The 19,350-nt window shown below is 39.4% G+C and overlaps 1 protein-coding gene across 1 annotated transcript; it reads right to left on the reverse strand.

Moving 5' to 3' along the window:
- Positions 1–5,533: 5,533 nt before the first annotated feature.
- On the reverse strand, positions 5,534–12,315 carry LOC110438127 (polymeric immunoglobulin receptor-like). The gene is made up of 5 exons (XM_073931126.1): positions 12,257–12,315; positions 11,762–12,082; positions 6,439–6,750; positions 6,324–6,351; positions 5,534–5,971 (listed from the first exon to the last, which is right to left on the reverse strand). Exons 1-5 carry the CDS (start codon positions 12,300–12,302, stop codon positions 5,950–5,952), a joined length of 729 nt encoding a protein of 242 aa, XP_073787227.1. The 5' UTR covers positions 12,303–12,315; the 3' UTR covers positions 5,534–5,949.
- Positions 12,316–19,350: the final 7,035 nt, after the last annotated feature.

Below are 19,350 nucleotides of genomic sequence, written 5' to 3' on the forward strand. Positions count from 1 at the left end.
CAGGTGAATCTCTGTTCTTCCTGGTAGATGGATATCCCTTCAGCAATTCATTAAGAGGGCGGCACAACTTCGAGAAATCCTTAACAAAGCGCCTGTAATATCCACAGAATCCTAGAAAAGACCTGAGCTCTGTCACTGTCTGGGGCTTAGGCCAGGATACAACAGCCTCTATCTTGGACGGATCAGTCGAAATTCCATCTTGTGACACTATATGTCCTACATAGTTCACTGAAGTCCTACCAAACTGACACTTGTCAAGGGAGATCTTTAGTCCCTCATCACTAAGCCTATCGAGCACTTTCAAAAGACGCTCTTCGTGCTCATCAATGGTTCGCCCAAAGACAATCAAATCATCAAGGTATACAAGCACTTCCAAAAAGTTCATATCCCCTACAGTACGTTCCATGACTCTTTGAAAAGTGGCGGGTGCTCCACAAATACCCTGAGGCATACGTTCAAATTGATAGAACCCTAACGGGCATATGAACGCAGTCTTTTCCTTATCAGCATCACTCATGGGTATCTGGTAGTACCCACTCCTCAAATCGAGAACACTGAACCACTTACTTCCCGATAGACTATGGAGAGCATCTTCAATGCGGGGCACAGTATATTGGTCTGGTGTAGTTCGTTGATTAAGTGTTCGATAGTCGACACACATTCTAACCTTCCCTGACTTTTTACGCACAACAACAATAGGTGAAGCGTAGGGGCTGCGAGACTCAGAAATAATACCACTACTCTGCAGTTCTTGTAAATGCAGTCGCACATCTTCTAAGTCAGCAGGGGCAAGACGACGAGATCTCTCTCTAAAAGGGCGCGAATCATTCAACCTTATCTCATGAGTGGTGCTTTTTGAACAGCCCACGTCCCACTCGTGTAGAGAAAACACATCCTTTCTCTGCATCATTTTCTCCCGTAAGCTCTGTTTTGCTTCCTCAGGCATTGGGGAATCTCCAAAATCAAAAGAAGCAGGTGACAAAGGATTTTGTACTGGTGGTTGTTTAGCAGTCAATTGTGGCACTAAGGACACCGGAAGAACGTGTGCAAGCGGAGTTCCTCTCTTCACCCATATTTCTCTATTAGACATGTTCCTCACAGTCACTGTAACTTGCCGACTGGATACAACAGATGCTGCATGTAGTTCAGGTCTCACATCTAGATGCTCAGAACTTGTGTCACTATCTGCTACTCTGTCAACTAATACTAATGACTCAGTCGATTGACCAGGAAATTTCAACAGACCAGGAAGCTGCCTAACTTGGTTTGGTTTTAGGACAACTGGGTTATGCTTTATGAACCAAACTGTCCCATGCGTGTCGGAGTCATCTTGAGAAAAATCTGTTAGTTGAATAGTCTCAAATGCTTCTCTGATTACAGGATGTATGGTCAGCACATTAAGGAATTCTTCGCCAGCTTGTTTACGACAAGACTCAAGTAGCTTCTTCACTAGACTAGTGTTAGTCCCGAGCAAAATGGCTATTCCTTCTCGCTTTACTGGGTCAGGGCATACAATCGCAAGTGTGTCAATTATTTGATGCACTCCAGCTACACTCTCTGTAAACTCAAGTCTAAGGGGCAAGTACCCATCATAGGGGTATTTATGCGAACTTAAACCCCATATCTCAAGGTTTTCCACAGGCTGAAGTTCCAAGTGTTTTAGATAAGTGTCATAAAAACTGCGGTATAATAGAGTCACCTGTGAGCCACTGTCAAGAAGGGCTTTTGCATAAACACCTTCTATCTGGACAGGCACTTCAGAAACAGGTCCTATCAACCCTTCAGGCAATCTTGGTTTACTGGCATCAAGTAAAAAAGAATCACAATTGGAACGTGTTGTCCCAGGAGCCCCGTGCCGTTCCTTCACTGAACTCCTGCCCAGTTTCCCTGCAAACAATGCATTTTGATCAGCTTTTGATTTACTTTCCTGAGGTCCTCTTGTCCCTTGCATTCCCACTTTTTATGTCCATCCTCACCACATTTGTAGCAAAAGATCCCAGGCACTGGTTGCTGGGTGAGTTTAGTTGGTTGTGATTTGTCTCGTTTCACACTCTCAGAGTTTTTACTAGATGTTTTCTGAGGAGCACACTCAGAAGCACACGTTGCAGTAGCCACATTCAATAGGTGACTCATCTGTGAAGATAGCTCCTTCACCTCCTTCTTCAGGCTTTGTAACTCAGAAGACCCATCTGACTGAGGAGAGATAACAGTGGCAACCGAAGCTTTGACATTTTCCCTTGCAGCCACCCAGTGTTCCTCCTCACGTATTTCCTTCATTAACTGTGTAAAAGATGGGGGATTCTGCAAAGTGTGAGTCATTCTGATTCGCAGAGCAACCATATCATTGGTAAGTGCTCCCTTAATTAGCTGCTCCATTCTAGCTTTGTTTATTCCAGCTACATCAATCCCACCCTTTAACAACGCTCTGTGAAGAAGTTTATCTAAGCGATACAAGAAAGCTGAAAGTTTTTCTCCATTATCCTGGTAAGTGTGACGAAATTTAGCCATCAAGTCAGGCCCACACTCAGTAGTTCCATACGCAGTTTCAAGAGCAGCCAAGTACTCAGTTGTAGTGGCAGATGGCTGGCTCACTTTTAGAAACCTAACGATATCAGCAGCAGGACCTCGCAAACTCTCAACAATGCGTTGTTTCTTAGAAGCTTCAGTGCATTGCCATTCGCTGATCATTTGTGCGGCTTGCTCCATCCAGATTTCATATTCTTCCTCACCTGGAGGAACAGGTTTCAGACCTGAAAACAACCTTAGTTTTCTGTAACTGGGTCCATCATTAGACGCTTGATTACACCTGTCCACTAATTTACCTATGGCATCAACTAAATCCACATTAATATCAGATTTAGGAGAATGCTCCCCCATCAAAATGGCTTTCACTTCATCCATAGACTTGCCCTCCTGCTGCATTAATGTTAACAACTTGGACTGAAACGTGTCATTTTCAGGAGCAGGGTTCTGAACTTGTACTCTACCTACAAAGTGTACAGGCCAGGGTCCAGCTTCACTTTCAATACCTATTTCAGGTGGTATGGTGCTTGGATCAAGATCAGTTCTAGTCTCCACTAACACAAACAAATGTTTTCCAGTCACATCACCACGTCGACCATGAATTTGAGTACGACCAAAAACCTTCACTGTGTTTAACACTTTCTCAATAGTCTCATCACTAGTGTTCAAAGGAACATTGCTTAACACAATGGCACGTGAGGAATTTATGTTCTCCTCTGTACTCCATTGAGCAGTCTGAGAGATATCCATACTTCAACTAATGAGTTACTATGCAAAATAAGCCAGAAAAATATATCAATATTAATTAACACTATTTCAGATAATTTTTTTTTTTCTGCTAAAGAGAAAAAAAATCTGGTAAAAAGGAAAAAAAACAAGATCCCAGCGGTGCCTCCAAAAATGTAACCCTTTTCTTAACCTTAAGAATTATTTTTAACTATCCTGTTCAGAAATACCTGGGTTCCCGGCAGTTGAATGGTGAATTAGCCGGTATTTTTACTCCTTTGTACTCTAAAAAACTAGTTTTAGCTGAATTAAACTATTACAGTGTGTATATATTTGCAATTTGTTTGTTTTGTGTTTTTTATATGAATTCAATATATAACAAAAACACAATGAGATGTCAAATTTAGATTTTAAGAGAAATAATAACAATTTATTACAATTTTGTTTAAAGTAAAAAGAAAATAAATAAAATAAAAGAATCAGCCCTTTATCTACATCACAAGAAAATAAAAAAACAACAACAATAGAATAGAATAAAGAAGAATAAACAATTTAAATGGAAATCCCACTAAATAAAGTTTTACTCTTTCAGTCAAAATTTATCACCTTAATTCTTCAAAATAAAATATGTAAACTAGCCTTACAAGTTTAAGTGTTGTTCTTTACTGACTTCTTTTGTTCTATATTTCTTATGTTTCCTTACATTTTGTTTTACCCCAAATCAACAGATGAGATAAAAATCACATTAAAGCTAAACGCTTCTGAAATAACACACCTAAACACTATTAACTCAGATCGTTTCACAATTGTAAACAAAAAATGAATAAAGTGAACCTCCAAATCTTTACAATTTAAATGGTCTCGGTCTAGTTCACAAACTTATTATTAATCAGTCACAGTCATAACAGTCACAAAGTCACTCAGTCAAAAAAAACATTAGTATGCATACTTTAACGTTGGGGCCCAGTTCGTTGGTGCACATTCACAGTTGTATTGTTTCAGAACGATCTCTCAAAATGCAATGATGATGTCACTTACGTCCATCCGATGAAAGCCAAACATGTAATGAAATCCCTCCTGCACAAAGCTGCGATTTACCGCTGTCCCACGCGATAATTCCACGTCCAGCGCTGAAACAGGTCTGTCCAGTTCAGAGCAGCATCACCACCAACTCAATCAGCACAGTCACTGTTCACTCAGGTAAATGTCATTAGCGTTAGCGGCTATGCTACGAGCATGGTGTCCTCAGCTGAGAGCATACACTCGTGTGATACACGACGATCGCAAAGCGAAAACTCCACAGAGAGAAAAGCAAATAAAACGAGCAGAGTCCCAGTCACTTTTACTTTCACTTTGAAGACTTAATATTACCAATATATCGCCTCCCAACTATGAAAACACATAGGACGATCTGCAGCTGCTTCTCACGAGGCTCCTCTCTTTTTTTTTTTTCTCTCGCTCTCTCACGCAGCTTACGTTATGATGTCATCTTAAAGGAACAGTAACTGACCAGCAAAATAGTGCTCTCTTAATATGTTGTGTCATAAAAATACAAAAATCAAATGTTGCTGGATTAACTACTTACATGCAGTTAGAAATAAACAAAAAACATATTATAATCTGAGAATATTTTAGGGGTCCCTACACGTAGACAACACTGAAAGGACAGACAAGGAAGGGCTATGACACATAGACAATAAAAGCTAAAAATGTACACAAGGTAAAGTAAAAAAACACATTTTTAAAACTACTTACTAAATTACAATTTCTGAGAAAAACTACTCAATTACTGTAATTTGAGTATTTGAAATTAGTTACTGTACACCACTGATTAAATAACATCTTTAACTACAATGGAGAGATGAGATCCAGCAGTAGATCTGAGATGGACTGGCTGATGTAAAGCTGCTCTCGGCGGGGTGGCGATAAGAGAACTCCCACTGACAGCCTAGAGCAGGGGTGTTCAAACTACGGTCCGCGGGCCATCTGCGGCCCGCAATCAGTTTTGTTGCGGCCCCCGAGGCTTTTTATAAATATTAATAGAATCTGGCCTGCTATACAAAAATGAACATGATTCAATAAATAACCACCGGGTGTCACTATGATATTCCTTGATATAGGCAGCAGTTCCTGTTATGAAGTAAAACGAACCGAACAAACTGAAGGAAACAATTGATAATCACGTTTTGGCGAGCCATGGTACAACCAAGAAAAAGGAAAATCAACAGTGAGTGAAGGAAATTTTAGTCACGTTGGGGCAAATAATATTTCTTCACAGAGGTCTGTGGATTATGTATCTGTTTAATTTGCCAGAAATCAGTTGCAGTACTGAGTGATTATAATCTTAAAAGACATTATGAAACAACTTCACAGGTCACCTCTGAATACGTACTCAATAGAAAGGCTGGATCAAGTACACATTCATTAATTTTATCTGTACTTGACAAGATCAGTCTTCCGGATGAGACTTTAAACCGGGGTCCTGACTCTGTGGTCATTAAAAAATCCCATGACACTTCTTGTAAAGAGTAGGGGTGTAACCCTGGTGTCCTGGCCAAAGTCCCTCAATCGGCCATTACCCATCACGGCCTCCTAATCATCCCCATCTACGGAATTGGCTCTACTGTGAATCTCTCCACTCCACCTATAGCTGGAGTGTGGTGAGCGCATTGGCACCATTGTCCTGTGGCTGCCGTCGGATCATCCAAGCACATGCTGCACACTGGTGGTGATGTGGAGAGACTTCTCTCATGATTGTGAAGCACTTTGGGTGTATGGCCATACACAATAAATGCGCTATATAACATCAATTAGTTACATTGGGAAAAATATAAGTATAGAAATATTGTAAATATATGATTGATTAGCTTGATTTAGTGAATCGCTTACAAATACACATTAGTGTGTTACAGCAATATTAATATCTTAAATACAGTGATTACATTTATAAGAGTAGTAAATTCATAAAGTAATAATGTCAAAGCGAGTGAAGTGTTTTATTAAAATAATCATTTCATAAAACTCAATAAAAGTATTTGGATGTGTTTGATTCTAGTCAAAATGTTTAAACTTACATTTCTGTCTCAGGAGTAGTTGTCAATACTGGAAAGTAGAGAAAAGAGCAACAAGGGTATTTAAGGTGCAGTAAAAGCTTAACATTATTTACTGCTGACTGGTTTGTGATCTTACCTTTACGTTCAGGTTTAGAGACAGTGAGTTGAACAGGAAACTGCAGATTTCCAACAGAGCAGAAATACCATCCAGAATCAGAGAGTCTCAGTCCAGTCATCAGCACAGTGAAGGAGCTTTTACCATCATCACTGATCTGCACTGATGAATTCTGGGATGTGTCAGTCTTCTTCTCTGTGAAACACTTCTTATCTTTATATCCGCACCACTGCTTGTTTTTAGCCTTATATCCAGAACTGTAGAAACACTGGGCACTGAGATTACCACCTTCATGTCCAGATACACTGCTGCTCATCACAGACACATCAGGAGCTGAAAACGATCAAGACGACAATATGACATTTTACTGAACAGAAATAAAATGTGAACCTACTGCCACTTGAAGCACTACAACACATTTGCTTCACGGCATGTTAGTAGTAAGTGTGTTTAATCTACATTTATATTATCGCACAGACAATATAATCATCACAGATACACAAGATCACAATGCAAAGATACAAGACTTGTTTCAGAATGGCAGAAGTTAATTTAATTCAAGTCTGCGATTGGCATACTTTTTAAAATAAATATTATCTTTCTACATCTGAATCTATGTGAAACTGAGCGCACGTGCACGAACGCTTGGAGTTTGTCAGAAGTAGTGGGTTTTTGTTTGTCCACCCACCTCTTGAGGATTGACCACAAGTTCTCAATGGGATTAAGATCTGGGGAGTTTCCAGGCAATGGACCCAAAATTTCAATGTTTTGGTCCCTGAGCCACTTAGATATCACTTTTGCCTTATGGCACGGTGCTCCATCGTGCTGGAAAATGCATTGTTCTTCACCAAACTGTTGTTGGGTTGTTGGAAGAAGTTGCTGTTGGAGGGTGTTTGGGTACCATTTTTTATTCATGGCTGTGTTTTTGGGCAAAATTGTTAGTGAGCCCACTCCCTTTGAGGAGATGAAACTCCACACATGAATGATCTCAGGACGCTTTACTGTTAGCATGACACATGACTGATGGTAGCGCTCACCTTTTCTTTTCCAGACAAGCCTGTTTCCAGATGCCCCAAACAATAAGAAAGGGGCTTCATTGGAGAATATACCCCAGTCCTCAGCAGTCCATTCGCCATATTTTTTTTGCAGAAGATCAATCTGTCCCTGATGTTTTTATTTTATTTAATTTTTTTTTTTTTTTTTTTGAGAGAAGTGGCTTCTTTGCTGCACTTCTTGAAACCAGGCCATCCTCCAAAAATCTTCACCTTACTGTGTGTGCAGAAGAGCTCACTCCTGCCTGCTGCCATCCCGAGCAAGCTCTGCACTGGTGGCACTCCGATCCCGCAGCTGAATCTTCTTTAGGAGACGCTCCTTGGTGCTAGCTTCCCTTGATGCCTGATGCCCTGAAGCTTCTTAACAAGAATTAAACCTCTTTCATTGAAGTTCTTGATGATCCTATAAATTGTTGATTTAGGTATAATGTTAGTAGCCACAATATCCTTGCCTGTGAAGCCATTTTTATGCAATGCAATGATGGCTGCACGCGTTTTTTTGCAGGTCACCATGGTAAACAATGGAAGAACAATGATTTCAAGCATCACCCTCCTAAAAAGTCTTTGAGCACTTAGAGACTATACAGCTGTTGTGATATCGCAATTGTGTGGCAATTAAAAAAGCAAAAATTAACTGCACCAAAAGGAAAAATGAACGCATGTGTGATTCAACTAAAGGGAGGTGTGAAATATGCAGGCGCGTGCGACTTTTCTGCACAGCAGAGGTGCTACAGAACTTCACCCACCACAAAGAAATAGTGAAGAAACAGTTGTGCAAGCAACTTGCATATTACTGCATGCTAGACAAATAGGCTCTTTTGTTATTTATACTTTTATGAATGCAAAAGTGGGTAACAGTACAAAAATAATACAATACACTTACCTTAGTAGGCTACACTTACTAAATGTACTTTACTTAAATTAAATTCAATCAACTTAATTCTCATTAAATTACTTTCACAATTAATTGTTTATCTCACATGAAACTTAAAATCAAGCTGGTTCTAACTGTAGACTGTAGCAGTCTTCAAAACACCTAATGTATGGAAAATTTGAAGCAATCCCCTTTATAAACTGCATAGAACTGAAATTGTCAATGTGAATCAGAGTAAGAATGCAATTATTTAACAGAAGAGAAGTGATGATATCTCAAAGTAAAAGTAGACCAGCAGTAGTGTAACAGAAATTAGCTCATTTTATGAATATTAATAATCAACAACAACGGTTTATTCTTAATTATTAATATTCCGGCTTAAGCTTTAGTCAATTTGGTCAAACAGACATATGATTGTATAAGATCCTACCCGGACTCTCAGATTATGAATATTAATTATCAACAATAACGAATTATTATTAATCATTAATATTCTGAATCAATTTATTTTTAATTTGACCAAACAAACACAAGCAGAGCCGCCGCTCTTCCGAGCAGCCACGGCAATGATCTATTCGTTTTTCGTTTAGAAAAGGGAATTGTTGCCTTGGGGGGGGGGGGGGGGGGGGGGGTGTCTGTGTTTCTGTGACTTTTCCTTGTGAGGCAAACAATACAATTCATTTGATTATAAAGGGATTTATTGACTAGTCAGACAGATAACGAACAAACGCACGAACATACATTAAACATAGAACAAAGGTAAACCACGTGGAGATCGACTATACAGGTCTATAAAACATGTAACAAACAGAGAGAGATAGCAAAGCACGGAAATATAGATTTCAGATAAAGAGTGGCAAAATCTGGTTTCAGTTCCACACACACCATTAAGGATCACCAAGACTATAAAAACAAAAACACCTTTTTTGATAAAAGGGGCACAGCTTAATCGCATAACTAAAAATACCTGGACTTTAATGTCTGGAGGACTCTCTCTTTATGCGAGTCTCTTCCGTTCAGTGAAACTCCTTTGATGTCCTTCTTGATGCGTGGAGTTTGCAATACAGTTCGGACGAACACGATCGCAAACTTTAAACTGAGTTTACTTTGCCGGAAAATAAGAAAAACATGGCTGGAAAGTCCAGCGGCCAGAAGAGCCGCTTGCCCCTCAAAGGGGCCAAGAGTTCTTGAGTTCTTTGTTCGGACTCCTCTGACCAGATGTTGGGGGTTAGGCTGGTTATATCTGCGGGTCACGTGACAACTCGTTCAGCATTCTTGACCAATGATTTCAGGGCAAAGTTTGAGCGCGAAACCTTCCTTTGTCTCGAGGCTGCTCGTATGCAAATTTGAGTGTCAGCCCAAAGCATGCGGAGAGGCATTTAATGCCTGGAATTAAATAATGTAAGCAGTGGCATCATGTGTTGTAAAATGTCAGCAGAACCTCATCGGCACCAGACATGGACAAGTACATCAACAATGAAAGCACATCAAAAATACATCAACATAATTCCCACACATTTGCATTATTTATGCTCTAAAAGGCCTAAAACAGGGGTGTCAAACTCAATTCCTGGAGGGGTTGTGCAGGTAGAAAAGGTCAGGAATGAGATACAAAGTTTGCAAACATAACATTTTAGGCCGTACTCACACTAGGTACAGTTGCCTCGAACCGGGCCAAAGCACGCTTGTCCCCCCTCCCGTCTCCCCCGACGGCCCGCGCTCACACCATATCGGGCCTCGGCACGCTTACGTCATCGCTGCTGCTCTGTTCTGTGAGAAGCGCTCTCTATGGCAAGCCTTTTTAGCATTTAAATCTTTGTTCTGACTCCATAAATATATTTAGAGATATGTCTAATTATATTTTGACTATTCATAATTATAATTCCACTGCTCAGAATAACAATTAGAGATATCTGCAATTACAATTGTACTAGTACGAAATCAGATTGGAGATATCTGCAAATATATTATGACTAGTCATATTCCTCCATTGACTTCCATTGAAAAATATTTGCAGATATCTCTAAATGAGTTTTGACTAGTCACAATTGTAATTAGAGATATCTCTAACTGAGTTTTTACTAATCATAATACATTTAGAGATATCTTTAATTCATCATATTTAGAGATATTTACAAATATATTTAAAGATATCTCTAAATAATTTACTAATAGTCGAATTACAGTTGTAGATATCTTGAATTGGATTTTTGACTAGTCAAAATTCATTTGGAGATATCTCTAATTACAATTGTGACTAGTCAAAACTCATTTAGAGATATCTGCAAATATTTTTCAATGGAAGTCAATGGAGGAATATGACTAGTCAGTCATAATATATTTGCAGATATCTCCAATCTGACTAGTCGAATTATAATTATGACAAGTCAAAATATAATTAGAGATATCTCTAAATATATTTATGGATAGTCAGAACAAGGTTTAAATGCTAAAACGGCTTGCCATACACTCTCACCGCAGTAGCACAGTGGAGATTTCTCTAGTTATATCATTTCAGTCGTTTGTTATGCAGTGACATGCAGTCAAATATTTCGCCAAACAATCCTTAGAGATGCAGTGACACGCAGTCAGATATTTTACCGGACAGATCTGCCACTTTTGGCGCTCATAAACAATTATAATGCTCTCGTGCTGCAGGAATGAGGAGGTCTGCTGAAGGCGCGCAGCTGTCATGTTGTGAGGAGTTTGCGTCTTTAATAAACTACGGCAGTTTGCGATCACTGAACAGTAAGAATGATTAATAAATCCATATGAAACAACCCCTTAAAAGTCACGTATCGCTTTCAGTTTCGGGCTTTGGCGCGTTTTGCACTCACACAAAGCCCAAGTGTACCGTGCTCAGGCACACCTCTTCCAACCGGGCCAGGGCCGGCCAAGTGAACCGTGCTTGAGCCCGATTCAGCGCACTCACACTTCTCAAACGATCCGGGAAACGGGCCTGGGCACGGTACGGATGGCATAGTTTGAGTAGGCCCTTAGTTCTGTGCTGGTCCCTGGTTTCTCAGTCAATTTCTCTTTGGACTAGTCTCCTTGTGGGTGTGGGAATGTGTGTGTGCGTGTAAGAAAGGAATGTCTTTGAAGCTCCCGGCCTATCTCTCCAGTCTCCCTGGATAACGTAAGCTGTCACAGATGTCCAGACTTCTTGGAGCCAGGAGTCGTAAAACCCACGCAAGATACACCGTGATAAAATCAATAAGTAATTTATCTGTGGACTGTACGCTACAGTAGTCAGGGCCACATTGTGGTTTTTCATTAGTCATCTCACATCCTACACTTAAATCTACTTTTTCAGATCATTACTTGTGTGAACAGAAATACACATCTATCGCACATAACACAACCGTATACGTTGTTTGTCTCTAAGAAAAAAGAAGCAATTTGTAAAGATGTTCTTTACCTGGTTGTACTATCAGATACAAATAATAACCAGCGTCTAGTTTCCTAGGGCCAGTGATCTCCACAGTGCACCAGTAATATCCAGAGTCTGACTCCTGCAGATTCTCCCATTCCACTGTAAAGATACTCTGCTCTGGATAATCAGTGATGGACAACTTTGTTTTTGTTTCATTTCCATATGCCAATACACTGCAAGAGCTCAAAACTGACCCCCAACACCAATACTTAAGGTTTGCTTTGTGTTTTTCTTTATATTGACATGGAATGATGCCTGGTGATCCAGATGTCACTCCTATATTCAGATTATAAATCCAAGCTCCATCTGCAGACAAGATTAAGCGTAGAAAAAAGAACATAAAAACACTTATCACACACACTAAAGCAAATGTACTGATGAATAACAAGCATTTTGCTAAAACAATTGAAAAACTTAGAGTAAACAACAGACCAGACACAATTTTATTAACACTATTAAGAGAGAATTAAAACCATTTACCTGAGATGTGAAGTAAAACCCCAGTTAGAATCAGAGTGTGAAACATGTCTGCAGTGGTGTGTGTGTGTTCGCGTATAAGAGGAGCTGATCACTTCATTATGTTCTCTGATTCTTGTTTCAAAGGAAGAGCAGAAATACCACAATCTATAAACCACACAACAACATTTGAACAAATGGCCTGCAGTCAGCGACATCACACATCAAGCCTCTAACCATAAGATTAGATTAGATTCAACTTTATTGTCATTACACATGTACAAGTACAAGGCAACGAAATGCAGTTTAGGTCTAACCAGCAGTGCAATAGCAGCAAGTGCAGGATACAGGAATAAGTTATAAAGTGCAGTTATAGAAAAACTATGGTGATATTTACAGATGGATGTACTATCAACATTATATGCAGGTTGTGATAGCTATGAACAGATTTACAATAGATGAATATGAATATATGTAAAGGTTGCTATTAATAATCAGAAGTGTGCAGATAGATAAACTTGATTACAAATGCATATGTATAGTGGGTTAGCGTGCTCGGCACAGACAGTGTTTCTTCTGGATGTTCTCAATGGCTGGCAGTGTGGTCCCTGTGATGCATTGGACTGTTTTCACCAACCGCTGCAGTGCCTTACGCTCAGCAACAGAGCAGCTTCCATACCAGACTGTGACACAGTTTGTCAGGATGCTTTCTATTGTGCAGCGGTGGAAGTTCACCAAGACGGCTGATGAAAGCTGGTTCTTCTTCAGTTGCCTTAAGAATAGGCGCTGGTGAGCCTTCTTGATCAGGCTGGAGGTGTTGATGGTCTAGGAAAGGTCCTTTGAGATGTGGGTCCCCAGGAACTTAAAGGGTCACGAAACACCAAAACACATTTTTTGAGCTGTTGACAGTCGTATATGTGTCCCACACTGCTAAAAACACTATTAGGACACCTATATTTCACTAAAAAGTGTAAATTGGTTGTTTTTGCGTTATTTCAAGCAAATTCGTACTTCCGATTTGAAACGAATTTTTGAAGCTGCGTCACGGCCATGACATAATAGCGTGTATTCCAGCGTGTAGACTGGGCGTCTGTGCCAGAGTGTGTCTTATTACATCTTACAGTGTGTTGCATTAATGCATGAGTAAGGCTTGGTTCAAACCAATCAGCGCGCTCTATTGTGCAACTTCATTAATATTCATTACTGTCAGAGTGTAGACGGCAAAGACGCCACGTTGTGTTGGCAAAACAAGCGTGAAGTGTTGCTTTTATAGTTTGCTGCCGTTAAGTTTCATTTTCATTTTCTCTCTGTGAGAGCTCAAACTCACGCGTGGATTAACAGTGTACGCGACGCGCGACAACAATAACTTACGTGTCTAAGGAGGATTATTGTTTACCTGAGAGCTGTTCTCATCTGCAAACACTGAGATCCGGATTCGCTTGTAGTCTTCTCTTCATAAAGACGCGGCTCTAGTTGCTGGTGATTGTCCTGTCTCAACAGATTTGGTAAGTGAGCGACCAGTGCTCTTTGTTTATTCAGTTCGTATTTTATTCGTATCAAACAAACTATTGCACCGAGTGCAATAGTTAGCACTAACAGTTACAATCAAACTATAACCTCGTGTTGGATTTTGTGACTGGAATAACACACGCGGCTTTCTGACGCTACCTGCCGTGTGTATCTAAGTTTCCGGGAAATGTTGAGTTTTTTTTTCTCTCATTCGCCGTGCGGTATCAAACATTGCAAAAATACACGCTTAGAGCAGCGCCTCGAATCAAATATCACGTTTGTCGGGAGGGACATGAATGAATTCCCTGAATGAAAGAGCCAAACTTCAGTTAAAGCCCACCATTTAATAATTTGGCAAATAATTCGACTACAGATGTCCATGTAAACACAGTCACATTGTCCGCTGTGGTTGTGTGTTTTGACTCTGAAATTCAGCGCGCCCAAATAGACACTCCCATACCAAGCCTCTTTTCTTCCTCTGACACTCCCCCCTAAACAGAGCTGGACACGCCCACTTTTCTGACTTTTTCCAAAGTAGAGATGTGAAAACACACTGCTGAAACGAGGGGGTTTCATGGCCCTTTAAAGGATGAGACAGGCTCAACGGCCATCCCATTGATGTGGATAGGATCATGTGAGCCTGTTCGTCCCTTTCTAAAGTCCACAATGAGCCTCTTTGGTCTTGTTGGTGTTAAGGAGCAGATTATTGTCCGTGCACCAAGTGGTCACATGCTGTATCTCCTCCCTGTAGGCCGTCTCATCATTGTTGCTGATTAGACCAATCACTGTGGTGTCATCTGCAAATTTGATGATGGTGTTGGATCTGTTCACAGGCCTACAGTTCACTGGATCTGTTCACAACATTTCACTTCTGAGTTTTCAGTTTGTGAACAGGTTAATGATGTTTAATGACAGTAGTGTATCATCTGAATCAGCAGGTTCTCTTGTTTAGACCTTTAACTTGATTTATTCTTAAAACCATCACAAAACTGAATAGTTTGAAACAGTTTGCATCCCCAGTAAGCACTTATCCACAAATTACTTACTTTTTTATATGTCTGATACCTCATTTGACTTAAAATAAAACAATATCTCTAGTTATTCAGTTACTAGAACAGTACACTGAGATCAGATTTGAGAACCGGTGAACTGATAATACTGCATATACGTGAACACAAACAGTACAACAGCCTGCTATGACTGAACCAAACTTTGACAACTGATTAAGCTGCAGAGCTGATAAACAGAGGGCTTAAATGAGAAGATAAGACGAAACATATGTTCATTTCCTAACAGAAAATCATAATAAAGTTTAAATATTTTGAAAATACAAGATATGCAGCACTTAAAACTACGGATACTGGAAGTCTGTGCTGGTATTTCTCCTGCGGTGTTGCTATCAGTGAGTGAAGAGTGGAAGAAGAGGGTTGCATTGACAATCCAACACAATGGGCAGCACATTGAACACATTTTATAAGTGGTCAGAAACTCGTAAATAACTCATGAAAGAATAAAGTTATGTTAAAACCAATGCACACCATTGTTTTTCTTGTGAAATTCCCAATATGTTTGATGTGTCACATGACCCTCTTCCTATTGTATAGCCACCATGGTCACCACCCATCTTGAACAGCTTGCCCCCTCACATATACTAATGTGCCACAAACAGGACGTTAATATCAACAACCATTCCCATTTTATTAAGGTGTGTCCATATAAATGACTGTCGGACTATTTCTCACTTGCCTTAGTCCACCCCAATTCAATAATCGGTCAGAAGTCAATTAATCAAAATCAATGAATTTATTTATCGAGCATAAGTGAATAAAGCGAAGATCAGGATCCTGGGCTTTTGAAGAACCGTCAGCCAAGCAGTCTGGATGTCCAAAAGCTCTCGAACTCTTTCGACTCCCTCCTTTTATCCATCAGCAGCGTTCAATCTTTTTGGCCACTCCTCTAATCAGTTACCCCCAATCTCTATTGTTGCCATCAGCTGTTTTCAGGCAGAATCATCTCTCAAAAGTCTGTGGGCTGCAAACAGAGATACCTCTGCACACAGAAACAAAAGGGCAAGTGAAAGTATCACTCCTCCTTGACATACTTGACACTACTGACATCTGGCGTGCAGCAAGCAACTGTAGCAAAAAATCATCAAAGCACAGCTGAGCATCATAACTTCCTTATAGAATTATCAGGATAATATCAATTTTATTAAAGCATCATACATCACGCATACACAAAGAGCAGTATAAAAATGCTGCATCTACCACATCTGCTTTTCCTCATAGTCCTGTCTATGAACTCTTGACCTGTGTATGCACCCATCTAGGGGAAGCCCCTCTTGCAGATCTGTCTCCAGCCAGCACCCACACGCAGCTCTTGTGGTTTTAGCAGTTATTTAGAAACGCATTATAACAGGGGTTAAGTAGAAGTACGCTATATTAGGAGACATCATCATATCTGACAAAAACACATATTGTAAATAATGAATAGTGAGGTAGATGGGAGTATATTCCTCCAATAGCAAAAATATATCAAGAGAAAAGAGTGATTAGTAAGACAATAAAGCAATATTTTCCTCATCTGCTCCAGTTCTCTTTTCTGTGTAGAAAAGTCACACATCACAGCTGCAACAGAAATGTCTCATCATATCACTGCGTGGACTCATTAGATTATCATGGTTCAAGCAAACACATATACATATGCAAAATAAGCATGACCACATGTATATAATTCAAAAGAAGCATTAGACTGTAATTTTATTCCTTCAATTCCCTCTCTTGATCTCTTTAGAGATCACACTTCTGCTTCTTCTTCCTTAGAGTCAACATCTCTTATTCCCAGCAGTGGCATACTGTAAGGAGGCGGAGCCTCTTTCTTCTTAATTGCTGCAACAATCATTCTGTTACACAATGACCTAAAATATGGTATGCAACAACTACCAAAAGTAACCAACATCCTCAAAAATATCTCCAGAGAATGCATAATCAATATTATTACCCCCTTTTAATTCCCAAACATATCAGTAAACAACTTATCAATGGGGTTATTAATACCTCAGTGTTCCTGCATCTCATTAGACAAAGCCCTCAGTCCTTCCAGGGCCCTAGTCACCGATTCGTCCAGGGCCATGTTATATAAGAAGAACGTCTTTTTTTTTATTTATTTTCACACATTAAAATTGAAACAGTTGTATGCTCCCTCTCTAGGGGTAAACGAACCAGTTTTAGGTGATGCTAAAGTAGTAACGATGCTAAAGTAGTATGATTAGTATCTTGTTTTTTTTATTTTTAATGTAATTGACTGCTATAAAGGTGTCAGAACGTTTAACTTGGTGCTATAAAATCAATATGCTGCAGCTGACGTTATTTCAGTGTTAATCTAATGTAAACACACCAACCCTATGAAAAAAATGATGATAATAATTGAAAGGCTGATGACTTTTCATTTGCATGTTGTTGTTTTTTATTTTTATCTTCAGCGAGTTATGGTTAAAATATGGTAATTCTGATATTTTAATAAAATTAATTTGATTTTGGAAATAACTCCTGTTAATGTCCCACGGACCCCACTTTGGGAACCACTGAGCTACACAACAACTCAAATGTTGTTCTCTGGCTGTGACAATTCTTACCAATTCAAGGGCCACTCCTAAGGGTGAATCAGATGAGATGCAGTAACACTTTCAATTCTGCAACTATTTAAAGCAAGAACTATCACATGTCATATAATATTTAAAAATAATAATAATATTAATATTTAAATATAAAAATAATATTAAAAAAATTTCAAACCCTTAAAGGATATAGGGGTTAATTTATAAACTGTAGATTGTGATCAGCATATTAACATCAGAAAACACTTTATTGATTATTTGCAAAACTGTGGTGAAGTCCGATTTGTCCAGGCAACACCCAAGCCGGGGTACAGACACACTGCTCACTCTGAATAACAGACAGTAATATTTCATCTAAATCAGACTGGCTTTAAAGTCTTCATATGTTAATTTGTTAGTAGTCAATTTTTTTTTCACCAGATGAAAGATAATCCTGTCTTGGTTGTTTAAATTTAATTTCAATCTTTTTACACTGTATCTTTCTCTGAATTGTTTTGCTATATCAGCCCCAAAAGCACAGTCAGCACTTACACAGTGAGCTAATGGTTCATTGTCCAGTGTTTGAAATAGGTGTTCAATTTTGTTCAATTTTTAATTTTCTATTTGTCAGAGTGGCAGCGAGTAATTAGTTGTGTGTGTTGCAGGTCTGTTAGTGTCAGTGTCTCGTATAATCTGAGTCTCCCTCTCTTGGACCTGAGAAGTCAGGTCCACTCTAATTTCTGCAAGAGAATGGTTAGGTTTATTACATGCAACACAGGATGAGAGGTGGTACCAGGTATCACCCTTGCCAGCAACCTTAACACAATGGCACAATCTGGCAATGTATGGTCCAGACCATGTGGGCTCCCTCCACTTACTCTTAAACAGGCAAAGGTCTACCCAATCAGCAGCATTGGCCACTGGTTCTTTAGACTGTTTGTCAGGAGTGATCTATAAAGACAAAAGCTGCAATCAAAGAAGTTAGTTTGTCATGATAACATCTTGGTGACAATGGTGTAAATGCTTTCCAGGGAAAGCGCAGAACTCTGGCCAGGATACTGTCGACCTGTCAAAAGCTCAAAAGGTGTGAAGTCGGGTCATGTTGCAGAAGAATGTATAGACATTAATGCAATAGGCAAAACATTCAGTCAGTTCATTTTAGTGTGTACACAGATTTTAGCCAATTTTCTGTCATATCTATAATTATATTTAATGCCGGCAGTACCATGAAGATGAGTCAGACCCAAGGAATGCTCAACAGTTTTCTGTTCCTGAGATAGGTCGACCCAAGGAGGTAAAGAAACCAGACCTCCGCCACTGTGGCAATTTGACATGTACAGCTGTACCCACATATGCGCATTCAAGTTAGATGTTAACCCTTAAATCTTTTGCTAACTTAAGTGATTCAACCATTGGTATCATTTAGACTTTTCCAATTTATATGCCCTAACCTGTCCTCAGACTTCCATCATCTGCTCTAAAACAACAGCCACCAGCAAACTCAGAACTCTAGGAGGAGATGTCAATTACAGTCCAGTCAAGACAGGCCTTAAATAATTTTTTTTTTAGACCCAATTCAGTGATAGGTGCACAATCACAGGAAAGTCGGTTATTATATGTATGGCATTCATAATTGAAACTATTCTATATTGTTTTTTAAATGTCAGAAAGTAAATTAGGTTTAATTCCCAACTGATATGACTTAGTGTGTTATTATAGGCTTTTTTATGGTTAATATAAGGCTTACGTAACATTAGATTTTTTTTCCAATTTGCGACTTTCAGTTTTGTCATTGTTCCCAACTCCTCGGCTTCATGCACTGGATTTATGGCAACTGAAACATGTGGTAAAGCTGTGTCAGCCATCTCATACCTTTTTTATTGTTCATCAGTTAATTTGGGTGACCACCCCCTCTTTGCCAATTAGTAGACCCTTTCCCTGTAACAACCATTTTATGCCCACTAGTGACAAGCATTCATCTTCATAGTATAATTTATCGTTTCTGTCATAGAAC

Source organism: Danio rerio, chromosome 2, assembly GCF_049306965.1.
Source record: "Danio rerio strain Tuebingen ecotype United States chromosome 2, GRCz12tu, whole genome shotgun sequence".
Taxonomy (NCBI): Eukaryota; Metazoa; Chordata; class Actinopteri; order Cypriniformes; family Danionidae; genus Danio; species Danio rerio.

Excerpts from the sequence above, each read along its gene's own strand:
- LOC110438127 (XM_073931126.1), bottom strand. The coding sequence starts at position 12,302 with ATGTTTCACACTCTGATTCTAACTGGGGTTTTACTTCACATCTCAG. Across the intron at positions 6,751-11,761 it reads GTATCTGATAGTACAACCAG|CTCCTGATGTGTCTGTGATG; the intron begins GTAAAGAACATC and ends GATCGTTTTCAG. Across the intron at positions 5,972-6,323 it reads ACTACTCCTGAGACAGAAAT|TGTGCAGCATGTGCTTGGAT; the intron begins GTAAGTTTAAAC and ends CATCACCACCAG.